Source organism: Sander lucioperca, chromosome 10, assembly GCF_008315115.2.
Source record: "Sander lucioperca isolate FBNREF2018 chromosome 10, SLUC_FBN_1.2, whole genome shotgun sequence".
NCBI classification, from domain to species: Eukaryota; Metazoa; Chordata; class Actinopteri; order Perciformes; family Percidae; genus Sander; species Sander lucioperca.
Genome location: NC_050182.1, coordinates 5,120,607 through 5,147,375, shown reverse-complemented (window position 1 = coordinate 5,147,375; position 26,769 = coordinate 5,120,607). Strand labels below are relative to the sequence as shown.

The 26,769-nt window shown below is 44.3% G+C and overlaps 1 protein-coding gene and 1 long non-coding RNA gene across 11 annotated transcripts in view; one reads left to right on the top strand and one right to left on the bottom strand.

Annotated features, from left to right (window-relative positions):
* mef2d (myocyte enhancer factor 2d) overlaps positions 1-26,769 on the bottom strand; it is a 135,160-nt gene that overhangs the window by 64,130 nt on the left and 44,261 nt on the right. For all 10 annotated transcript variants that reach the window (XM_031319196.2, XM_031319170.2, XM_031319202.2 and 7 more), the window contains exons 2-3: positions 21,897-22,283; positions 8,981-9,184 (exon numbers count right to left, since the gene is read on the bottom strand). In XM_031319196.2, the coding sequence (XP_031175056.1) occupies positions 8,981-9,184; positions 21,897-21,950 (258 nt within the window). In that variant the 5' untranslated portion in view covers positions 21,951-22,283. The remainder of the gene's footprint in view (positions 1-8,980; positions 9,185-21,896; positions 22,284-26,769) is intronic.
* LOC118496025 lies at positions 723-26,769 on the top strand. The gene is made up of 4 exons (XR_004898485.1): positions 723-1,089; positions 14,159-14,169; positions 25,792-25,796; positions 26,760-26,769. It is a non-coding gene; the product is annotated as an uncharacterized LOC118496025 (long non-coding RNA).

Genomic DNA, 26,769 nt, shown 5'->3' with positions numbered 1-26,769 from the left:
GAAACCCTTTGAGGGAAATTTATGACTTTGGGCTGTAGAAATAAAACTGACTTTGTGCTTTAAATGCCTACTCAGATTCCTATCCTGTTGTGTTCTTCTTTAATTAAGACAGTTATTGATTTAAATCCCAATTTTGACAATTTGTGACTTTGGCCTCTCTTGAAAAAACAGGTTCTTTAGAAAAACATGTATATTCCAAAGTAAAAGACGACCTCAGTATAAGTAAATAAGTAAGTCAGTATGTTTTTTTTTCTGGATAATGACTGTGTACTTGAAATGGACCCAGACGGAAGGAGGTAGCAGGCAGAGTCCCTGCTGCCCAGCTCTGGTTAACACAAAGCACAATGTAATGTCATGTCCTATTGTAGCGTGTCGCATACACAACTGCAGAAGCAAGCCACGCACGTCACGCACGCACGCACAATTTACTTTAAGGTCACCGGTTGGTAAACCAAAAGAATAAAGACAGACCAAATAAAATCTGACAAGTCATGTTCACTGATCTGATTCAATAAATGAGTTGCACTCCCCGTTGTCAGTGCTTTTTCGTTTCCAGTATCAATGATGCATTTATTGAAGAGACAAAAGCAGATTAAATGTTAATTAAAAACCATTTTATCATCTCATTTTTTGTCTATTATTGACTCGTAACCAGGGGTTGATGCGTAGACTGTACAACTGAAGGTAGAACATCTGGATCGCCCCCTGGTGGCTGGCTGGCTGACTGCGGTAGGCTATAGGTCGTACATAAACCCCGCCCCCTCCGTGTTAGCGGATGGGACATGGGCCAAACTAAACAAATCTAAATACACCTCAAATACATTTTTCCCAAAGATGGTTTCTGTCACTATAGATAGCTCTGATCATGCTGATGTTTGTTCAAGTGTTTCTGATCAGATTGATTTTTATTAGTTATTTGATTCTACTGAATCAAATTCTATTGGATTGTCTGGCGATTGGTTGGGCTGGTGTATTTGGCGGGAAAAATTACAAGATGGCAGTGCCCGTATCCGGGATATTTTAGCTTCACCTTTGTACAGCGGGAGGAAGTGGAGACGCGTCGTCCATCTTTATATACAGTCTATGATTGTCACAAGGGAAAACAATCGGCCGTTACGGTCAGAATACTTCCATCTTTTTATAACAAACAAATCAGGTTGTCGAGTTTGGATTCATCATCCAGACTGTTTGTATTTTCTGTTCTTGCATCCTTCTTATTTTATATTCCGACAGTTTCTGTCTGGCAACCCACGACTGCCAGCCTTAACTGGAATTATTTATCCATGAGGTTAATGGACCTCTGCTCCTGGGTGGGGGCCTGCGCGGCTGCAGATGGCCTGTCAGCCAAAAAAAGATAACGTCTTGGCCGGGATCAGTGAACGTTTCCCTGCACTGATGGAGGCTGAACAAAAAGGGTTGGGGTCCATTTATAAAACGTTTTTCTTTCAGAAATGCTACGTGTTAGGTTTGGTTGGTTGTTTTTAAAAAGGAGGTGTCGGGTGTTCATCATTCTGTATCTGTACATTATGAGAAACCAGTCACTAATACGTCAAAGCAAGGACTTTCAGTACTTAATATCTTTTTAATGGAGTCTTGGCCCTTTGTCTTTGTGGGTCTATTAATCATTTTCTAAGACGGGGCAAGACTTCGGAGTTCTGAACAGAACGATGAAGAGTGTGTGGCACAATTACGTCACCATAGAAGACATCTTTGCGAAGTCCTTGACCTTCAAATGCTGCTGTAATAATGAGAAATCAGGTCCAATTAACCCTCCATCTCACTCACACAGTATGAGCCGATGAGACGATGACTTAACGTGCTACCTTGCTTTAGAATCAAACCGTTATGGCAAAGAGCAGAAATAAAAAGATCAGATGTTGGGAAAATATAGAAAATCAAACTGAACGCCTTTTTGCTATTCTGTTTTCTAAGATATTAGTCTCGCGTCTATGTCCACGGCGCTGTGGAGTAAGGTCTGGCTAGATACATTCATACAGAGATACATTCTGGGGAATTGAAGAAAAAAAAAAAACGCTCTGGGTTGTTTGCATTTCTTTAGACCAATCACAATCGTCTTGGGTGGCGCCAAGTTCTCCAGGGATTTATTAGCTTGGACCGTTTCCGTTGAACTGTTACTGTGCGTCGTCGTCGTCTCCAAAAAGGTCTAGTTTGTGTCCGTCCAGACTACAAAGCAACCCCGGTGTTTTCAAACTAAAACGGGGGGCAGCAGCGTTTCCAAACGTCTCCGTTTTAGGGGCTCGGAAACACCGAGTAGTGTGGATGCGAGGCGTAAACGTAGGAAAACATATTTGTTTTTCAACCAAAATATAGTGGTGTAACGTAGCCTGAGAGTGATAGGCTGAGCCAGGCTTAGGTGGAACCACTGTTTGATCGTTTTGGGGTTGTATAGTTTTAGTTGGAAGCGTTGAGGCTGTCGTGGCGGCTAACAGAATCGGTTATTAAAAAGGGGGAATTCCTGTCAAGCGTTGTCCCGCGATACGTGAGGCTCCCCTGGCTGCGACCAACGAGGATCGGGGCGGCGCCCAGAGTCCTTAACCCCCTGCGGCGAGGCTCGCTGGAGACATCTTTCTTCCTTGAGCTGCTTAAAAGAAAAAGGCATCCCACTTCTCCGCCCATCTTGCTTTCTCTCCTCGCCTATTCATCGCCGCTCTTATTACCATTTCACTCGCTCGTGTTCCCTCGCTCTCTTCCTTCCATTGCCCTGATTGGGATCTGCAGTCAAGCGGATAAACACATCCTGGCAGGAGTGGCAGGCTGCCCCCACACACACACACACACACACACACACACACACACACACACACACCCTTTCAAGCAGCACATGCACATCAGAGATGTGTGCATATGTATTGCCTCTAAGCATTGAGTGAAGGAATGTCTAACCATGTGACACACAGACACACACACACACACACACACACACACACACACACACACACTTAAGTGCTTCTAAGCAGACAGGGACATTGCTGCGTGCATGTACGGTACATGCAGAATGACCGTACACAAACTGTGTACGGTCACCCTCCATGCACGCAATGTGTATGTGCGTGTGAGTGTGTGTCTGCGTGACTATATCCACACTTCATAATTTATACTCAAAAGCTCTTGCTTGGAGAGACTCGCGGAGGCAGAGCGGCAAATGGGCACATTTTGTGACTATCCAATTATGTCTCTCTCTCTCTCTGTCATCTCAGCGATGTCACACCATGTGCCACTGCAGATGATCTTCGGACTTCCAATAATTCTAACATAATGCATCCTACATTGGCTGAATTTCCCCTGAAAGTCCCAACGCCGAGTGGTTCTGTTAAATGTGTGTGCACAACATGCTTCCATGTGACCCAGACCAAAGACGGAGGCTGACAGAGGAACCTCCCGCTGCATTAAAACACAGCACTAGAAAACAAATATGGAGATTTATAAAGGTGTTAAGAGACAAATCAAATGAAAGCCAGTAATCAGATAGTGACCTGCAGCTTGTTGGTTCAAACTGAGAAAAACAACTCATTTATTCAGATGGATTTGTTTTGCTTTTGCCACTCTTCCTCAACCTTTTATTGTGAAACTGGAGCAGAACAGAAAATATGCAATACGATCTCAATCCAAAGCCAGTCTCAAAATATCAATATCTCATTAATCCTCAAATGAAAATAGTCCCCAACAAATGCACCAGTTCTCCAGTTTGTACGCTAAAAACTACAGTGAACAGCTGGTTTAAGAAATTAGTCAGCCTTGTGAAAATTAAACTATATATTTGCGAGACATTTTAAAAGATTTACATCTTCAGTAGGAACCAGTGGGCTAAGAGCCACAGACATGAGGTCAGACAAGACTGAGAGATGAAAAAATGCAATGTTATTCATTTTTATCCTTTAAGTAGAGTCTTGAGGTACTTGAATGTTTCCTCCACTATATTTCAGAGCTAAATATCAAACATTGTTCTCCATTACATGTGACTATGTCGTATGTGATGGCCGGATTTACTAGTTACCTCAATGAATTCATGTTTTACACACGTATATCGTCTTTGGCTCATTAAATTGCAACTGCAAATGTGAAATAGGAAGGATTAATGGGAAATGTCTGGGGCAGACGACGCTAACACTCGCTTAACAACGAGGCATGTGCTGCTGCACGTCAGGCGAAGGGGACAGCTGAGGACAAACGCTGGAGAACGGTGCTGAATGCCTGCCGGCCTACAGAGAGAGGACGGGTGGAGGTGGGAGCTGAGGGAGTAGGAGTGCAGTGTACAGGCCGGTATAGGAGGGAAGCTCCCATGTAGGACACACACACACACACACACACACACACACACACAGACACACACACAAGCCGGCACACAACCAAGAGGCTAAGCAAGACTGAATATTGTATGAGGCGTTCTCATGGGCTGCTGCGGAGCGTGCAAACAGAGAGAGAGAGGAGGAGGTGGACTTATAAACACACACACACACACACAAATGAACACATGTAAAGAGAGAGAAAGAGACAGAGTGACACACTTGAAAACACAAACACATGTACGCTCACAAACAGAGCCAGTGGAGCTTGAGTTGATGTGGCCCAGAGCAGCCCAACGCCCAGCCACGGCACGCGCACACACACACACACACACACACACACGCACACGCACACGCACACACACGCACACACACACACACACACACACACACACACACACACACACGAGCCATCTGCAGCTGGAGATACAGCCTACAGAAGGGCTTTACTGCTGACACTATGAGACAGACAGAGAGAGAAGGATAAGAAAAGAAGGGAGAAATGGTCGTGACCGGAGTGAATCAGACGATTAGGAGGCAGGAAAGAGACGAGGAAGGGTGAGAGGAAGTGAAAGCAGGGAGGGGTAATATGGCACCAAACTAAATCTTAGCCCTGATTGGACTTTGGACTTGAAAAAAACAAAAAAAACAAAACCCCTTTTAACCAGAAAGTCCAAAAACAACTAAAAGTTAGTGACTAGGTCAAAACCCGGACCTTGAATAGTCAATGTGCTTAATTGTGGCCAAATTCTTACAAGAATAGTCAGCAGTGGAGTCTATAACGTAGATGTATAATGTAGATCGTAAATGTTCATCTGTAGTAGCGATATGAACATGTGCATAAGACTGCGTGAAACGACTAAGGGAAATCATTGGGTACCGAAACCCGGTATAACAACGGTCCCCAGGGCTACAACTGCAGTTAGGGCTTGGCGATATGGAGAAAATCAAATATCACAATATTGTTGACCAAATACTTTGATATCGATACTGTGCCGATATTGTAGGGTTCACAATTGCTGCTTTCCCAAAATATGCACTCAAAAGTAATGTGGATATAATGATTAAGTGGGTAAAGGCAAATAATAGAAGAGCTGGAACAGTCTGGTAGGTTCAGAAAATGACATCACTTTACTGAAATGCAGCCTTATGTCATATAACGATATTACAATATCCAAAATCTAAGACGATATCTAGTCACATATCACGATATAATATCGATATATTGTCCAGCCCTAACTGCAGTATATCTTCTCACGCTGCAGCCTCTCGCCTGCTCTGTGTCGAGGCTGAGCTTTCATCAAAAAAACGTTCTCGTTAAAACAGCCCTTTCCTAATACTGATGCTACTGGAAACCAGTGCTTGCTCCGTGTGTGACTGAAGGCTGTAGTTTGCGATACTGTAACAGTAGATACAGTAATCTCAGCTGTGATGAGGTCCTGGCTCATTGCAAAGTACTATTCCCAAAGCAGGCACATTTTGGGAGGCAGGAACTAGGGCTGCACAATATATCGTTTTTTTTTTGTTTTTGTTTTTTTTTTTAAATCGTCATCACCATGATATCATCTGGCCGTGAACACACACCGTGAAAGGCTGAGACATATCGCGAAAGACACTCGCGCTTCATATTCAACTCAACGTTCAATCTGTTCAACGAAAGAATGTTGGAAATGATTTCCTTTCGTTCGTTTTTAATTCAACAAGCAATTTGTTGTGTTTAAGCAGAATACTGACAGCAGCAGAAATGCATAACTGAGTACACTTTAAAAAGGTGCTCTAAGCGATGTCACGCGGTTTTTAGGCTACAGCATTTTTTTTGTCACATACAGCAAACATCTCCTCACTATCTGCTAGCTGCCTGTCCCCTGAACACACTGTAAAAAAAACGCGGTCTCCGTAGACAGCCCAGGCTCTACAAACGGCAACAAAAACAAACTGGCCAACCTGCACCACCAAACATAAACAGTCTTCCAGCCAATAACCTACAAGAAGGATTTGGGGGTGGGGGTTGGGGGGTTAGTCCTCGTTTTGTTTGAAAATACTTCGAACGTCAACAAGAAGTGACGTCACCTAACATCGCTTAGAGCACCTTTAATATATGTTAATGTATCGTGAGTGATATCGTTATCGCGGTATTAAACAAGGTTATCATATATGGCATATTTCCCTCATATCGTGCAGCCCTACGCAGTAAAACAAGCGTTTTTGGGAAGCAGGAACTAAATTTGGACCCAGCTTGTAATGTACAGAAAGCCAAAGACAAAAAAAAAACTTGCAGGTTCTGCTCTCAGTTTGTTGAGTTGTTTTGCTCCATATGTCAAGATAAGGATGGTCATTTCTTTTAAAAAACAACATTCCTTAAAAAGGTTCCTGAGAAAGTAGCAGTGGAAGAGGGCCGTTAGCTGTGTTTAAAACCCCTCCAGCACACTAGCTAGCGATCGATCTAGATGTTTGGGAATAGTTGCAGACAACTTGGAACAGCGCGATGCCTTCAAGCAGCAAGATAGAGGTCGGAGGGGCTTCCCGGGATTTATGAGGTGAATCAAACAGTCTCTGAAGCTGTTGGGCTTCTTCCAATAATGTAATGTATAAAAAAACAGCCTGGAAATACAACCAATCGTTAGGTGTCAAAGTTCCCCACTCCTGGGACACAGGTAGGGATCACTTTGCTCATAATGTTGGAATATTCTTAATTGTTGAGGCGATCATGCAGGAGTTTAGGAGCAGCTGATAAAGGCAGTCCTGGGGATTCACTCCCACTATAATCCTTATTTTTCCTCTGTTGTTATTTTAGATTACCAATATTACTTCATACAATCTGACCCCGAGTACAGACGTGGAAATAATCAGAATCAGAAATACTTTATTGATCCCCGAGGGGACATAATGAGGTTATAATAAATTGGTTTATAATGGTTCTTCCAAAATAATGTGGCCAATTTGACAACATCTCCCAATTAAAAGTCCCTGGTAATTCATAAAAACATAGGATTCTTGTGACAAAACCGATGACTCGGTCTTTTATCGGAGGTAAATCTACTCCCAAGCTGACCATCTCATTTTGGAGACCTGTGTGCATCTTTGTGGGGACATGACTTTAACCTGAGCTTCTGACATGCCACTGAATATGTGGTGGTGACCTGCTGTTGACAGTGTTTGTGGTTGACCGATCCTGAACTGCTGCAGCAATGTGTGTAAAAACAAGTGAGAAAAAGATTCAAAGCCAAGCGAGATCCCGCTTTAAGTCAACGCTCATATGAAGCCTAAGTGCTGTACAGCAGTGTACACGGCTCGCTGAGTCATACCTAACCATCTCGTGTTCAATTCATGAGAGGGCCATTATGTATGAAAGGGTCAGCAAGGCATGTGAATGTGCTCCGTGTTCGGTCGATGAGCTCCAGCAAAGCTTTTTTCCCCACAGGGAAGAAAAGACGTTAGGAAAATGTACTCCTATTACAAAAAAAAAAAAAACATAAAAATGGACCTAAATGATTGCCCTCACACCTTCTTTCCTAAGCTCATCGATGACCTCTCTTACCACTCAATATGTAAAAAACGAACACACATTTTTCAGCCGCTCGACAGGCTCTTCCTCTATCTGGTGGCCATTTTGTGCCAAGGTGCTTTCCAATTGGTTCCAGGCGTCCTCTTTTGGCTTGTTGCTGTTGTTGTTGTTTGTGTTGTTGGAGAGGTTTCTGGGTAACTACAGAGCTGATGCCAGAGGGGTAAGGGAGGGGGGGGAGAAGGGGGGAGGCCCAGCTGTCCCTACCTCTGCCCTCCCTGCGAGCTAGCAGGCAGTAAGCCAAAGTACAGCCATAGACAACACTGGACTCCCAACTGGACTGGACTAGAGTGGTCTTTTGCATTTTCTTTTTTGAATTTTTCTGAAAATGAATTACAAGGCGCGACAATCGCTCATCGTGTGAAAAGCCCTTTAGACTTCAGCTCATCCTGGACCAAAGACGTGGGGAAGCAGTTCATACTCTGTTAAACAGGCTGGCCTTGATAGACTGGACTAGACTTAATTAAGTCTGAAAGAGTCTGGAGAGGACGAGATTAGATTAGTTTAGGTTAGATCTTAATGATCCCACTGGGGAAAATAAACTCTTGTTCTGGAGTACTGGAGCGACGCAACGACAAAGACAAGTTACTAAGACGAGCAACAGCAAACTGATTTTCCACACTACGAATTCAAAAATGTTTCTGGAGAGCAGCATGCTCACGAGTGACGTCAACACATTTTTTATCAGATGTAAAGGCACCTGCCGTGACATCTCTGATTAGGAGACCTATAGCATTCTTGGAAGTTTGTGCACTAAAGATTGTGACCCAAGACCACTTCAGCCTACAAGTCGACATTGTCCTTAAAAGGGTCATTTCGGTATTTTTCAACCTGGACCTTATTTTCCCACGCATTGGTGTCTAAGTGACTAATGTGAACAGAAATCTATGAAATCGGTCCAGTATTGAGCGAGAACGCTGTCAATGTAAGCTGCAAACCGGGCTACAATATAACCATACAGGACGAATACGCACCGCCAATTCCATCATTAACAGGGAGTAAGGGAACTTCTTTATCATGATCAAATCAATGCCAGCGTGTTATATTTAGGCAAGTATTTCCGGTTGTTTCCCCCACCACAGCCCCCCCATCCCCCTTCCACCCCACGCTTTACCTCGATGATGTCGGCGTTGGTCCGGCTCTCGTGCGGCTCGTTGTACTCGGTGTACTTGAGCAGGACCTTGTCCATGTCGGTGCTGGCGTACTGGAACAGCTTGTTGGAGTGGTTGAAGATGATGAGGGCGATCTCGCAGTCGCACAGGACGCTCAGCTCGTACGCCTTCTTCATCAGACCGAACTTCCGCTTGGTGAACGTCACCTGGTGGGGGGAGGGAACCAAAGACGAAGAAGAAAGCTTTTATTTTCTAGTTCAGCAATGTTTCACAATACTGATACTCACAGGAATATTCTTTCAAAAATAAAAGGGAAACTAAGCTGGGGGACCAGAGGAATTCTTCTTTTAAGAAAAGAATGTCTTGAGGCCGCCCTTTTGTGCTAAATATTACATGATGTGGTCCCAGGGCTGACCCTGAGTCCCAGGGACATGCAAAGGACAAGAGATTTTATTTATTGGAAGAGCTTTTCATTTTCAGGGGCTCAAGAACTTGCAGGACTGCATGCGAGCGTTTAATGGAAAACAAAAATGAAATGAGATCCCTATCTACAAAAAGGTACAGACTGATAACCATCTTTCTTTCTCTTCAAATGCAACTTAAACCAGATAAGCTCAGTTTAAAATAAGCACTCACTTAAACCAGACATTAAGCCTCCTCACAAACACCTAGCTCACGTGCACCAACAAAGCAGCCAACTTTTTTTCTGTTGCCTCCAAAACTCTCCGTGACGGGTGCCTTTGACTACAGCTGCTCACACCCGACGTGTGTTGTCGTCAATGACATATCTTTCTGCTGTTGGTGTCAGATGACCACAATACCATAAAAAGTCATGATACATCCATAAAAAATGTCATGATACATAATTAAAAAAAATGTATAAAAGCTCTTAAAATGCAGCCAGCCCAATCGGCTCCAAAACAGACTGACAGCAGGGTGGACAGTGACACCAGTCTGTTAATAAGCAGATATGTGCACATACAGTATGTGCAGACAGGCATACAGGTGACAATCTTTATGTCTCACAGACCCTCGTTAAAGTAAAATAACCTCCCTTAACCTTCCCTTAAGAAAATCTAAAAATCAAACATTTAAAAAATCAATACTTATAAAAACTGATCTCATTAAAGGACAAATCCTGCGCAAAATGAACCTAGGGGTTAAAGGAACACACCGACTTATTGGGACTTTAGCTTATTCACCGTATCCCCCAGAGTTAGATACGTCCATACATACCCTTCTCATCTCCGTGCGTGTTGTAACTCTGTCCGACGGTTCCACCGGTAGCTTAGCTTAGCACAGATCCTGGAGGTAACCTGCTCCAACTAGCCTACTGCTCCCAATAAGTGACAAAATAACGCCAACATGTTACTGTTTACATGTTGTGATTTGTATAGTCACAGGGTGTATAAATAACAAGTTCACATGAGACACAGCCATCTTCTAACCGTATATAAACTGGGAACTATATTCTCAGAAGGTGAAGCACTGCTACTGTGCTACCTGAGAAGCCCCGAGCAGAGAGAAGCAATGCTTCATCCTGGACCAGAGACCAATCATTTGAGTTTTCTGCATTTTGTAGCAGCCCATATCACTGTTTCATAGTTGTGCATTCAGGCACGGCTATTTTTATTTGGGGAAAAAAAAAGGATTTATTGTATGAAAGTACTGTGTGCTTTAGGAAACAGACTTCTAGACAGAGTGTCTAAACATGCTCTCTTTCAAGTGCTCCGTTTGTATTTTGCACACACACACACACACACACACACACACACACACACACACACCTCGTTGTTTTCACACTCTGTTGTGCTCTTTTCCATGCTCCCTTTCAACCTCACACACACACACTCTCTCCCGCTCTCTTTTCCACACTCTCCTTCTGTCGCACATTTTTTCTCTCTTTTCCACACAAACACACACAGTTGTACGAGCCCCCTCGGTTGTGAACAAGCCGAACAGAACTGGAAGTGTTGCAGAAGCACAGGGACCCTTGTTGCCTCCCGGTTAGCTTTCTGAGTGCCAACTGGTACTTCCAATCCAGGGAGATTTGGCTTTGTTTGGATTAAAACACACACAGGATTGCACAAACACAAACACCCACACAGAGAGAGATAAAGATTAAGAAATGGATTCCAGGTACAGATACAATATCTCGTGTTTGATATGGCAGAAAATGCAAATAGAAAGTGTGTGCACAGATGGGATGCTGGAATTATCTGAAGGTGTTTAAAAAAAAAAGGGTAGAAAGGTTTCCCTGCATGCTGCTCTCCAGGCCACGCCCACATTGTGACGTCAACACATTTTCCATCAGACGTAAAAGGCTAAAATACCTGCCGTGACATCACTGATTAGGGGGCGGGACCTATAGTGTAGTATTGTTAGAAGTCTCTGCACTAAAGTTTGTGACCCAAGACCACTTCAGCCTGCAAGTCGACATTGTCCTTAAAGGGTAATTTTGCTATTTTTCAACCTGGATCCTATTTTCCCACGCATTGGTGTCTGAGTGACTAATGTGAACAAATATCTATGAAACTGATTTACCAGTTTTTAGCGAGACAGCCGTCACCGGCAGCCGCAAACTGGGCTGCAATGTATTCCTATAGGGCGAACGCGCACCGTCAATTCCCGTCCAGTAAAAGTGCTGTTTTTGCCACTGACAGGCTCAGAATACTATTCTAAGGGTCCTATTTTAACGATCTAAGCACACGGCGTGAAGCGCATGGCGCAGGTGCGTTTAGGGTGTGTCCAAATCCACTTTTTTTAGTTTGACGGCGGAGAAAAAGGGTCCGTGCGCCAGGCGCATGGTTCAAAAGGGTTGTACTTAGGGTCTTCATTAATCAGAGGTGTGTTTTGGGAGTAACATGCAATAAACCAATCAGAGATCATCTCCCATTCCCTTTAAAAGCCAGGCGTGTTTGGACCTTGGAGCATTGCTATTATGATGGCGAATTTGCACCGTAATATTTTTATTTGTAATATTTTGCATGTGTGTGTGCTGCTGCGCGTCACTGTGTGTGTAACAAGCATAGTGTGTGCGCACTGTGCACGGGCCTAGCCGCATTTTACTAATGCGCTGTTAAAATAAGAATGAAATGCTGCGTCATTGACTTTAGACCAGGTTTTTGTTGGGTCAATGGCGCGATCACTTCCCGCTGCCTCAAGATAGCAATACGCCAAGAATGCACCTGAACACACCTCCCTGTAAGACCAGCACGCCCATGGGCGCAAAGATGGGCGCGGGGGTCAAGACAACTGCGTCGGTCTTAAACTAGAAAAGACACTTGTGGCGAGCTTTGCGCTGCGCCGGGTGCAAGATAGGGCCCAGAGTGTGAAGTGACAACATTATGGAAAGGATCCCAACAGAGATACGTTTTTAGTAAGATTTTTGTTTAACCAGAAACAGCCCCGAAATTGCCATCCAAACCCACCAGACTCCATGTAAATAATCAGTACTTTTAGCGTGTATAAAGCCAGCAAATTTTCACATTCAAATGGATGAATTAAGGGTTTATTTCAACCAAACCATGGTGGTGATTGTTGGAACAGTGGAAAGATGAACCAAGACGGCTTTTGACATTTTCTTGGGGGGGGGAGGATTGTGGTTCTTAGTGAGCTAATTTTTATATGCTAAAGTAGGCCAAAGTTCAGCCATAGCTACATTGTTAGCTTCTAGCAAAAAGTCAGGCACTGTTAGGCACAGTTAGGCGAGGACACCAGTGGTGCGTCTCAGCATAGCCATCTAGCGGTAGGGGGTTTAAAGACAACATAAACGTGAATCACTGTCTTACATGAATATTTTTGCACGTAAACTAAGAAAAACAGAAAATCTATATAGTATTGCTAAATAAAATATCGCGATACTGAAGTGTATTGATTTTTTCTTACACCCCTAGACAATACCGAAGTCATATTAATAAAAACGTAAGAACCTAAAAGTAAAAGTTCAGAGGCCGATGGACACCGACAGTCTTTAAGGTCTTTTCTATTCATAGTTATTATACTGTAATCCTGTTGGCAAAACAATGCATGTATGACACACTGATAGTACAATGATGAATGTAGTGCTACTATGGTTTACCTGCACTGACACAGACTGTGGTTCTTCTTCGGCTCTGCCTGGTTTGAACTGAATGTAATTGAAATGAATTGAATAAGAAAAGAGAGAGGGGAAAGCGATAGAGGGGTGGAGATAAGATAGAGACATCGAGGATGAAAGCTAGCGAAGCAGCAATGGGAGACCTTCAATCTCTCCATCTTTCCGTCTCACAATCACTCCATCGCTCGTATCTCTTGCCTCCTTTTCACTTCTGCGCAGGACATGTTTAAGCCTCTCTCATCCCTCCTTTTCTCTCTCTCTCTCTCTCTCTCTCTCCTCTTATATTCTCGCCCTCCTTTTCTCTTCCTCTCCCTTCTCTCTCTGTCGCTTTTTTTCCACATCCTCCCTCGCTCGCTGCTACCCCCCCACCGCCCTCCCCCTCCCTCCTTTTACTCTCGCTCACTCATTGCTTCCTGCTGCCACAAATCAAATTATATCGGGGTCGTATCCATGGGCAACCGACTCCCCCTCCTGCCTCCCGTCCGCCCCCCATTTCCCACCTCATCACACACTGCTACCATCATCTTATCTCCCTCCCCCCCATCTTTATCCCTCTGCCTATCTACATATCTCCGATCTCTCACACACACGCACGCACACGCACACACACACACACACACACACACACACACACACACTCGGAATGAGCAGATAAATTATGTGGTGATGTTGGAAAGGGAGGAAATTACGGCTGTGCAGGATGACGAGGGCGCTCGGGTGATGAAGAGACAAGCCACTGCAAACAACATCAACAACTGTGCTCCTAACAGACGATGTATAAGGTTAGCTGCCAGAGCTGAAAACAAACAGGACTCCAAAACATCTCAATACAACCCTGTTGTGGTTTTTCTTCTTTCCACTTCTTTTCTTATATTACAGAAAGTGGGCAGCGGGGTGGCCACTTTGAGTCTCAGTTTCCATCCCCCCCCTGTTTGCCACGATGGAAAAACAAGCTGGAGGTTATCGGCATTAAGAATAGAATTGCCAGGTAACCAATGGCAACTGAAGACTAAGACATCCTCAGTAAGGAGAGAAAGAAAGAAAGAAAGAAAGAAAGAAAGAAAGAAAGAAAGAAGGCGAGTGGTTTTGTGCGTGTGTCTGTGTGCGACTGTGTGTGTGTGCGTGCGTGCGTGACTGTGTGTGTGTGTGTGTGTGTGTGTGTGTGCGTGCATGTGTGCGCCTGTGTGTGTGCATGCGTGTACGACTGTGTGTGTGTGTGTGTGTGTGTGTGACTGCGTGTGTCTGTGTGCGACTGTGTGTACCTGTGTGTGCATGCGTGTACGACTGTGTGTGTGTGACTGTGTGTGACTGCGTGTGTCTGTGTGCAACTGTGTGTGCGTGCGTGTGTGACTGTGTGTGTATTGCTGTCTGTGTGCGCGCGCGTGTGTGCGTGTCTGTGTGTGACTGTGTGTGTGTATGTGTGCGTGTGTCTGTGTGCGACTGTGTGTGTGCGTGCGTGACTGTGTGTATGTGTGTCTCTGTGTGTGTGTGTGTGTGTGTGTGTGTGTGTGTGTGTGTGCGTGTGTGTGCGTGTGTATGTGTGTGTGTGTGTGTGCAACTGTGTGTGTGTGTGTGTGTGTGTGTGCAACTGTGTGTGTGTGTGTGTGTGTGTGTCTGTCTCTGTGTGTATGTCTCTGTGTGTGTGTGTGTGTGTGTGTGTGTGTGTGTGTGTGTGTGTGTGTGTGTGTGTGTGTGTGTGTGTGTGTGTGTGTGTGTGTGTGTGTGTGTGTGTGTGTCTGTGTGTGTGTATGTCTCTGTGTGTGTGTGTGTGTGTGTGTGTGTGTGTGTGTGTGTGTGTGTGTGTGTGTGTGTGTGTGTGTGTGTGTGTGTGTGTGTGTGTGTGTGTGTGTGTCTTGGCGAGGTTGTGGTTGTGTGGCAGATGGATGAGGAAACCACCACTGACAGCCGCAACCTCCTCTTGCTGTTTGGTGTAGCTCAAGCCTCCCTTTTCATTCGCTGGCTTCCAGTCTCGCTCCCACAGTCAGTCAGGTCTGAGCCAGACAGAACGAGATGCCGATCATTAAGTGAAGGCATTAGTGCTGGTGAAAGATCATGGAATGAATGAAACTTGCTTTTCAACTTTAAAAAAAAATGACTCTCTTCTCCCTTCTGAAAAGGCTGCCTGGGTTAGCCGCATTTTTCAATGTAATGTGACAGCTAATATATATATTATCTGCTGATTTGTATAGCCATATGAGGAGTGTGGAGTTCCAAAGTGAAAGGATGAATCTCTCCAAAGCTATTTTCTTTTAATGATATCCTCAACGTAACAATGACTTCAGGCATCTTTGGTTTTCAGAAGTATAAGCCTGTCCGCTTTCTAATAGGGCCGCACGATATGAGAAAAAATATCTGATTGCGATTATTTTTTGACTGATGTTGCAATTGATTCACGATATTGGAGAGAATGATAATTTTTGTATCATTATTCTCATTTTCATTGAAAAATATATAAAAAAATGATTGAAGTGTGATTTTTTTGCGAGGATCTGTACTAAACAAAGATTTTTTTCTTTAGTCGGTAGGATACGGTTTGTAGCCCGGGACGTCTCTGCAGCACCACAATACTTTATTTTAGGTATGGTTTGACACATATTTTGCCTTTAACAAATATTGTGCCCCCCTGTGACTTCCCCACTAGTTCATATTGCGATTTCGATAAATATGCGGTTAATTGTGCAGCCCTACTTTCTAACAGACAATGTTAGGCGACTGACCGTCGAGACATTTCCAAGGCTTGGATGGACATGAAACTCTCCTGGTTGAATCATCAATACAAATCATGTCCCCCCCCCATCAGTTCCATAGTGTAATCTGGATCTAATGCCTCTAAATACTACGATACCCATGAGCTTCAGATAAGCAAATTAAGTTGTTACAATTGAGTCCAATTCACTGCTCCACAGTTGCCAAATTCATCCCTAACTGACCCAGAATCTGACAGGGAACGGACTTAAACTGCTAAATGTCTAATTAGGTCGATGTTTGGTCCCAAAATGCTTCCTGGGAGTCACAGAGTTATACTGATGACACAACCAGGCGAGTTTCATGATCATCCAAGCTAGGGCTGGGCAATATATCGATATGTATATCGACATTGATATGTGACCTAAAAATCAATCACGATTAATTGAACATTCTACCTCGATAACGATAAATGAACGTTGTTCTAAATCATCTTTTCTGAAGCCAAAATGTTTCCAGACGATGGACACTGTTTTTTTGGGCACAAGTTGCTCAGTTGACTCGGACTCGGTGTTTGAGTTATCCTCCGTTATGCTTTCCATGCGGCTGACTGGTCCGGGCGAAGTTACGTGACTGCACGCGCGGTAGAATGTTTCTAAGGAGAAAGTAGGCCTATCAACAGGAACAAATTATCGAAATTATCATGGGAAAAATACGTCGATAACCGCTTCAGAATTTCCATGACGATAAATTTTGGATTTATCGTCCAGCCCTACGTAGGGTTGGGTATCGTTTGGATTTTTACGATTCCGAACCGGTACTTTTAAAACAATTCAGATTCCTAAACCGATTCTTAAAAAACTGAAAAAGTGTAATATGTTTACTAGCGATCGCGTGCAGTGAATGGTTAATATGCTTTTACGTCCGTTTTGGTGAGCCCAGAGGGAAAATATGGCACTTTAAAAGTAGCCTACATTTACGTTAGCTAGCTAACGGTAGACTACAGAGAAAGTGCGATATTTTTATGTCCATTTCGGAGCGACAAAGGGGAAATATTTCAGTCGACACATTAAAGCGTAACTCTCGCCAAAATGCAACCTTGGGTCTTTTTGTGAATGTACCCAAGTCAAACTTTCGTTTAAAAGCATATTTAGGATGGAAGCGCCACTTTTAAGATTTACCGTGTTCTCGTTTTTCAGTCAAATGGCCTTTTGAATGGGAGTGCTAGGGCCACTTTTATGCTAGCCTCAAAATAGTTATTTTTAAAAACACTAAGAAGGCTCGACACAACATGAAACTTTGAAGTATCGCCAGGGGCTCTACACATGAACTCAGGACATTGTTTGTGTACACAGAGTTTACTAAAAAGAGAGGTTTTGAGACTAGATATCGTCTTAGATTTTGGATATCGTAATATCGTGATATGTAAGTGTTGTCTTTTCCTGGTTTTACAGGCTGTATTACAGTAAAGTGATGTACTTTTCTGAACTTACCAGACTGTTCTAGCTTTGGTATAATTTGCCTTTACCAACTTTGTCATTGTAGCCGCATTATTGGTGATTATTTATCAAAATTCTCATTGTGTTAACATTTTGTGAAAGCACGAACAGTCAACCCTACATTATCGCCGCAATATCGACATCGAGGTATTTGTTAAAAAATATTGTGATGTCTGATTTGTTCCATATCGCCCAGCTCTAATCCGAGACTGTCCTAACATCGTCTATGCAGAAAATCAACCGGACTTTTGATGCCTTAAAAAAAAAACTCCTCACACTTTGCAACTAGGTGTGATGTTCTTTGCATTGCGCTGGATGTTGTACAGCTTTTACTTGGCATAACATAATAATATTGGATTTATGGTTCTTTGATTTCTGGAAGGAAGACAGTTTTCCTCCTCCAGCTAGAAGAGTCACAATGTCAACCCATCAGATCAATCCAAGCATTTCCAGTTGGTTTTTTTGTTCTTCCTCGTTTTTCTTTGTCTCCATAAGAAATGTGGTAGTTGAGATGCTGTCATGTTTCCAGCCGGGGCCCACACTCTGAACGCTGTTTATTTTGTGGAGCTTATGGCAGCATCTCTGAATCAACACGTAGGAGGGTGACGGGGCTGCATGCACTCCAAAAAAAAAATTCATTTGATTTCCATTCACTGTTCATTAGCTGAAGCAACACAGAGCAAGCGTGTAGAAAGCTTAACACGGCGTTCCACCTCCAAGACAGCTGACTTGTTCTGACTGTTACTGATAGAAGAACAGAATCTAGTTTGGCTGTAGGGCTGCACAGTATATTGTTGTTTTTTTTTTTTTGTTTTTTTTTTAAAATCGCCATCACAATATCAACTGGCGCAATAAACAAACTGCGAAAGGCTGCGACATGTCGCAAAAGACACTCGTAGATTGTGTTGCGTTAGCTGAAAGATTGGGATTGCCCGGATGTCCCTCACCTTCCGCTTTCTTTGTGTTGGCATTTTATTTAACTCCAGTCGATTTATGGTCCTACCAGACTCTGGTCCATTAGCCTGGTCCTACCAGACTCTGGTCCATTAGCCTGGTCCTACCAGACTCTGGTCCATTAGCCTGGTCCTACCAGACTCTGGTCCATTAGCCTGGTCCTACCAGACTCTGGTCCATTAGCCTGGTCCTACCAGACTCTGGTACATTAGCCTGGTCCTACCAGACTTTGGTACATTAGCCTGGTCCTATCAGACTCTGGTACATTAGCCTGGTCCTACCAGACTTTGGTACATTAGCCTGGTCCTACCAGACTCTGGTCCATTAGCCTGGTCCTACCAGATTCTGGTCCATTTCATTTGTCCAGAGAGTCTGGCCACTCTCCATTGACAAGTGTTAACTTCCTTGAAGGTGGGTACTCTGTTGTACTCACGTTGGCTTAGCATCGCTAGTGTTAGCGTTAGCCAACTCCTTCACCACTAACGGAGCGAGCTGGAAAATCGAACTTTCCCCAAACCCTGTGGAGAGGAGGGCCACAACATCATGGCCACCAACACAACTCACTGGCGCACACACACACACAAACACTGGCGCCACTTTCCTGAAACCGCTTGTGAGACATAGTCCACACACGCATGTATGTCCAAGGCTGTCTCCACTGCCTCCACCTGCAGGTTGTCAACTGTGTGGTTTGAAATGAAAGGGAGAAAACAGGACGCCGAGTAACACGGCGGATATCGCTCATATACTTTTTTTTTTTTTTTTTTTTTGACGCCGCCTTAAGTGCTGCGGTAAACCCTGCTCCAACTCTCAACTAGCATTTTCTCCCACACAAAGACCATGCGACTGACAAGAGGGTTCACTCCTCGTTACGCTAAGGAACCGAGAGTGGTCATCCAGTCTCTTTGGTAGAGAGAGAGAGAGAGAGAGAGAGAGAGAGAGAGAGAGAGAGAGACGAGAAAAAACAAACAAGCATGCAAATGGAAATTGTCGCGGCCGAAAAAATTATTGAGCTCGTTTTTTTTTTTTATCGTGCGATTAATTGACTTACTATCGCGACAGGCCTAATGTGCAGTTTTGGTTGGATTCAGGCATCAGAAGGTCATCGCCCCGATCGGTTTGCCTCAGTGATTAAGAAACCATTGGCTGCTGGTTAATCGCGGTCAATGAGTAATCTTTGATTCTCTGACACCATGGCCGTGTGTTACCACAGACCGAGTCACCTTATTGACAAAGTGTTCCGACACCTGATACACAACGCTGGCTCCATTTACCAGAGCCTGCCCGACCAGAAAACGCTCGCAACCCCCCTCCTCCTCCTTTATGTCCAATTGTGTACTGATGAATAACCATCCATATAACACCCCCCCCCAAGGCTCAGTTTGCTCTCCTTTATGGAAATGCAACCCGCTAAGATTGATGGAGAAAACTGAGGATGATTTTTCCGAAACCCTACGGCCAGCTCTCGCACTGCTCAGGTCTCATTCAGACAGCCACCTTGTTTCTCTCCATCTTGTGTGTTTTTTTTTTCCATTCTCTATCCGCTTTTGAAGGTGGGCACGTCAAATCCATTACTCAATCTGCTCAATGGAGCGAAGCCCATTTACCAGTTGACTCATTTTAGATGGATCATTTACCCTTTCATCCTCTCTGACAATGCCACGGATGAAACCAGAGGGACTGAGGCTGTTTTGGGGTGTGTGTTTGGGGTGTGTGTTTGGGGGGTGGGGGGTGGGGGGTGGGGGGGTGGGGGGGGGTGGGGGGGAGAGAATATCATTCTTCCTTGCTCTTTTTTTACTGTAGCGAGGAAGAGGGAGGGCTTTGGGGGTCTGAAAAAAAAAGCCCCCATGATTACTTAGCGGAGTCATATGAGCCTCATAAAACAGGATGCTATTATATTGTTCTGTTGTGGCACTGCTGAGAGAACAGCCACTAGGTTGTTCATGCTACACGGGACATGTGAAAACTGAAAGGATCCCTGGGGGGATTTGTTATCGCATGAGTTACAGTTTTCTGTCAGCGCGATGGAATTTAGTCGTGGAGGAGTGGAAATGTTCCTTTCTTAGATCTGAGCAGGATGCATGACTTGAGATTGAGTTATACGGGGAGTTCAAGCCATTTTAACCACAGATGACCACAGAGGACGCCAGCATGCTGAAATGTGCTGCTGCACGGTACCAAACGTTTTGCGTTAAGCTGCATTTATAGTGTATTCAGGGGTTACTGTGGCTGCATTTCTTAAGTGGCGTTTTGAAACAAAAACGATCTCCGTACGCACAAGAGTTTTAGCTCCAGGAGCAGGACTAATCTTCATCCATATTAACACATTTGAAAACGCATATCACATGACCATTCACACAAACAGGAAGCAGATCGTCTGGCGTTACTCTGCGGTTGAAAATCATGGCTGTAGAAGTTGAAAATACTTTGGAGAAAGAACAACAATGGGGAACAGTAAGAGCATGGATGTATCTGCTTGGTTTGAAGACGATGTGGAACTGTTATTGAAAGGTATGTAAGCCAACCAAACCGCTAAGACTGACTGGCTGTGTCGTCGTTTCCAAAGGTCTCCGTTTGTGCCCGTCCAGACTACAAAGCAACCCCGGAGTTTTCAAACCAAAACGGGCGGGAAACGGTGTTTCAAAAAGTCTTCATTTTAGGGGCTCGTAAATGGCAAAACAAGTAGTGCCAAAACATAGTAGTGTATAGAAGATGTAGTAGATGTAGCCTGTGTAATCACAGCTTTAATTTGGGGAGCATGCCTATGTTCCCACAGCTCTATGTTCCCACATTTCTAAGAAATTTTTTTTTTCACTGAAAATTAGACCCTACGTTCCCACAGCCGTATGTTCCCACATTTCTAAGATTTTTTTCAAAATTAGACCCTACGTTCCCACAGCCGTATGTTCCCACATTTCTAAGATTTTTTTCAAAATTAGGCCCTATGTTCCCACAGTTCCCACATTTCTAAGATGTTTTTCCAAAATTAGGCCCTATGTTCCCACAGCCCTATGTTCCCACATTTCTAAGAATTTGTTTTCACTGAAAATTAGGCCCTGTGTTCCCACAGCCATATGTTCCCACATTTCTAAGATTTTTTTTCAAAATTAGGCCCTATGGTCCCACAGTTCCCACATTTTTAAGATTTCTTTCCAAAATTAGGCTGTATGTTCGCCTAACCCCTAACCCCTAATGTGGGAACATAGGGCTGTGGGAACATAGGGCCTAATTTTCAGTGAAAACAAATTCTTAGAAATGTGGGAACAAAGGGCTGTGGGAACATTGGGCTGTGGGACCATAGGGCTGTGGGAACATAGGGCTGTGGGACCATAGGGCTGTGGGACCATAGGGCTGTGGGACCATAGGGCTGTGGGAACATAGGGCTGTGGGAACATAGGGCTGTGGGAACATAGGGCTGTGGGACCATAGGGCTGTGGGAACATAGGGCTGTGGGAACATAGGGCTGTGGGTCCATAGGGCTGTGGGAACATAGGGCTGTGGGAACATAGGGCTGTGGGACCATAGGGCTGTGGGAACATAGGGCTGACCCCTTAATTTGTCACCTGCATCTGTGTTATTGATGCTCTAATCGGGTTGCTGATCACTGATGCAGCTGCTAGCTCAAGTTAAATCAGTCATTATGCATTCAGACATTGTTGGCTCTCTTAATTGTTCACTAACCTGTCTGTTGCGTTCATCAGTGATCCTCTGGATCTGAATCTTTTTCCTCCCCATGTTTCCGGTGTGGGAGGGGCAAGGGAGAGGGGGGGTGGGGGGTAGCTGTCGCTGTATGTCTTCCTCCTTAAATGTCTGGTCTCTTTCCGTTTGTCCTCGCCGTGCACGCGGACTCTGTCGGAAGCAGCCGGGCAGGGAGGCTGTCGCCCCGTAGATTTAAAACAAAAATATATACAAAAAAATAAGATAGGGAGGAGGAGGAGAGGAAGAACGGGGTTTGGTGTGCTGTGCCCTCTTCAGATCATGGTCCTTGTTTTCCAGGGGTGGCAGGTCATCCACACTCAGGCTGCACTGGGATCCTATGCCCTCCCCTTCACCTCAGCTGGGCAGCTCCTGCAAAACACAGAGGCATTCATTCATCAGACTCAGAGAGAGAGAGAGAGAGAGAGAGAGAGAGAGAGAGAGAGAGAGAGAGAGAGAGAGAGAGAGAGACTTTGTTTGCATACTGTGACCCACTTTAGCTTCTACAAACACTGGATTTGCCTTGACCCGTCATCAACGAGAGAATAAATGATGCAGCAATGCATTTCAGAAGCACATGGCGCGGGGGGGGGGGGCTTGCATGCAGAGCAGGAGGCCCTCGGGGGCCCGCAAGGAAGGAGGCTGCGTTGTGTCAGCTTCATTAGAGGCATCACCGCCACATCACTGATCTGCTGCTCGCCTGCGGCAACCGGCCAGGGCCGCCTGACACGCCGAATGTGATTCCCCAATCGAAGGCGGAGCGGCGAGGAGTCAACGAGTCTGTGGATTCCACATACCTCCCCAGGTTTTAGTCCGATTAACAGGATTAAGGGCCGCAACAAACGATTATTGTCGCTGCGGATTGATCGGTCGATTCATTTCTCGATTAATCGATTAGTTGTTTGGTCTATACAATGTCGGAAAATGTTGAAAAATGTCGATCAGTGTTTCCCCAAGAAGAAGTCCTCAAATGTCTCACTTTGTCCACAACTCAAAGATATTCAGTTTACTATCACAGAGGAGAGAAGAAACTAGAACACTATTCACATTTAAGAAGCTGCAATCAGAGATATAAAAGAAAGAAAGACTCAAACCGATTAATCGATTATCAAAATAGTTAATTAATTTAATAGTTGATAACTAATCGATGAAGTGATTCATCTTTGCAGCTCCTAACCTGATCTGTGTTGATCGTAGCAGGGCAATATGTGACAGTTGAAACTAGAGATGGTCCGATACCATTTTTTGCTTCCCGATACCGATTCTGATACCTGAACTTGCGTATCGGCCGTTACCGAGTACCGATCCGATACCACTGTGTCATATATTTTATTATGTTTTAACAGCTGTATACTACTATCCCTGTATATATCCTGTATAGATGTGATATGATTTCTATCTTTGTTGTCAGTCTGGCTCAGGTTAAACTCTTTCTTCACTTCTCTTTCATCTTTCTTTTATTATCCAGTTTGACAGTCAGTTATAACGGAAAAAGAACATAAACTACTTTAATGTAGATTTTCTTTAGGGCTTTCTTACGTGGTATCAGATCGGTGCATTAACTCCAGTACTTCCCGATACCGATACCAGCGTTTTAGGCAGTATCGGAGCCGATACCGATATTAGTATCGGAACATCTCTAGTTGAAACTCCATGAATGGAAATAATTCTCCATTCAACTACACAAAACATCTAAACGCTTCATACAGTATTTGGGACTGTCCTTTTCATATTATGTTTTCCAGTTTTTCAGACTCCTGACATGTCTGTAAAGCAGGTATGAGTGGGCAGATTCCCACCGATGGCACTCAGCATTAAACAGCAAGCTGGCCGATGCGGTTTTGTGTCCAGTGATAACATTATGCCTTATTACTATCTAAACTGAACACTGACCTCACTCCATGCAACACAGAGAAAGATGAAGAGGGTAAAAAGGCATGTCTAATCCCGCCGTGCGCCTAACTAACCATGAAATAAGGGTGGTCTGCAATATGTTACAACGCCTGATCAGAAACAGAGGATGGGTGCATTATACATTTCAAATTTCAAAAAGGGGCAAAGCAGAGAGAGAAAGCCCCAGAGTGATTCTGCAAATTCATGCAAAGTCATGAATGAATGAGAAGGCTGCAGCAGCCCAGGAATGGCAACAGAGGCGAGGACCGTTTTAGGCCCCGTTTCTACTATTTGTGGTTGAGCTTTAAAAATAGCGCCTGGCTAAATATACATACAGACTGTGTCACACACACACACACACACACACACACACACACACACACACACGACAGCGGAGGCAAAGTGGCAGCATTACAGAGCTGAAGCAAGTGGAAAGGCGCGAGTACAGACACCACACCAGCTCTCCGGCATTGTTTGCATTCTCTCTACCTGGGAGAGCAGCAGCGGAAGAAGAACGCCCTCTAGTTACATCCATTCTTATCAAACAAAGCATGTGAAATTGTCTGTCACAAGACTGACATTCCTTTGGTGATGCTGTGGGCGCTGCACGCTCGTTTAGAGTGGATGCAATTGGCTTTGCTTTGGCAATGAGTTGCTTATGAATTATGCACTGATGGAAGAGACTAAGGAGCCTGGTTTCTACAGGGAAAATCTGCAGGAACTGAATGTACAAACCCATTGGCAACATCTTTCTAATATCTGGTTCCAGCCCAAACATTTTCTAAAAATCCATGTTTAAATCCTCTGCTTCTCTTCATCTTCATCTCCTCCCTTTCGACTGGCACAGATTCAAAAAGAGAGATCAGTAAAGCATATTGAATTCTGCGTGGATCCCCTCATTACTGTACTTCTTGAAAAGAGTAGGTGTTCCCAATATGTTGTACATTCGTTCTTGTCATCCAGCTTCCCGCTCCACGGAGAAAAGAAGTGTTGGTGGCATCATTTAGCTAAATAATGAAGAGGTGTGTGTTCGTGCTCTCTCACGGCCTTCGTTAGCCACTGAGCGGTCGGGGGAGTCGCTCCTGTTGCGGTGGAAGTTCAAAGGCAGCTCGCTGAGGGATTTGTCTCTAGGCTGCGGGCTGATCACACATGAAAAGGCTGCTTTATCTGCCCGGGGTGGTCAAGTCTCGACCTTTTATCCTTCATGCTGCCGGAGCTCGCTTCCCATGTCTGATGTCAGGCCGAATCTCTGCTCTCACACGGGAAGCAGAGGGCCTGGAGTGTGTCTGCTGCCTCGCTGAGCAGGGCCGGGGCGACACAGAGGCTCTGGACAATGAAAAAGATTAACGCTGATAATTAGGAATCTACAGTGGACCCAGCTAAGAACCCTGGGGACCGCCTAAGTGTTATTTCACAAGGGCCCAATGACAAGCTCTTCTTTTACATTTCAGAACAGTTGCATTAAGGGAATATGGACATAAAAGCACACACTGGAGTACAGGAATTCAGAGCTTCTGAGGAAACTGTTCAAGTACAGCTGCTACATTCACTACATTTCGACAGTCTGGAATATTGCAGCCGTCAAGACTTGATGGAAATTGTATCATGCCTGTGGATAAACTGGGCAGCTCTGTCTCGATAAAGCTCTGTGATGCTTATTCCCCGTCTAATGTGAGATGCGTTCATGCACATTTGTATCGAGGCAGTACACTTGCCTAGAACTTCCACATCATATCAGTCTATTGCTGTGAAGTATATTTTCTGAATTGCCATTTTGTTTTGTTTTTGCTTGCCAAGACAACGTGATTTGTTAGATTGACTTATAAGCTAGCTTTAAAATGAGACAAATACAAATTAGCCATACATGTTTGAAATGAAAGCGTACTGTCAAAAAGATTTATCGCACATATAGATTTAGAAAGACACAAAAGACATTTAAAAAAGGTATAACAGTATAAAACCTGCATAAAACAGAACTGATCATTAGAAGTGGTATGAAAGAGAAACTATCACTGTACAAATGTGTCCACTAAGCTTTAGAGTAGGCACCTCAGGTCATAGCTTCCCTGCATCAAAGATTAGTCCATAAAAGAACAGTTGCAAAGAAAATGTTGCATCATATCATTATCCCTGACATCTGTTGCTACGCTCGTTAAACATTTTAAAGCTTCAATCTTCTATTCCAACGATGTGGGTGGAAAGCCACAAGCTGCGAGGGCAATATTTTGGTTTTGACATTTATTCATGAAGAGAAAGTTGACACAGGGATGTTATTTTATCACCAACAACATGCTGTGAGTTATGCACAGTTTCAGCTGATGGCTTCCGAATACGACCGCAGTTTTCTACAGTGGGAGAATAAGAAGCTTCCTGTGGGCAATCAGGGGTTAAGCGATTTGCTAAAGGGCACGTCAGCCTGATTTTCCCATACCAGTCGAGGTTTGTGAACTGGTGACCTCCCTCCTTACAACCTGCCGTGCTGTCCTCGAGGCTAATTCTGCCCTTGATTTTACCGATACGTCGCCACCTATGTTTCTGCCAGAAGCCGTATGTGTCAGAGGCTGCAGGGCGGTGACTGAGTCATGACACAGATAACAAACCACTCAAATGCCACAGAATGCAGCGGGAGACTGCTGTGTTTGGGTTCGACATGATTTGAGTGTACACAGCATTCTGTTGGCTTTCACAAGGAAACATGTGACGCTATCAGATGACTGCGCTGTGTGCGTGCGCACTAAGGCTTGACTGAAGCAGTACAATATTTGGGTCAGATACAAGTGATAATTAGAGCAGAAACAAGATCTGTAATAGACTGGAATTAAAAATAAATTTTCAAGGTTGGGTGTTTTTGTGCGCAATTGCTGTTGGTCTGGGATAGAGGTTTTACAATTGTGACACCGTGGGCCCCCCTCTCAGACAAAATTGAGACGATTGCTCCCCCACAACACAAAAAAGAAGTTTTGCT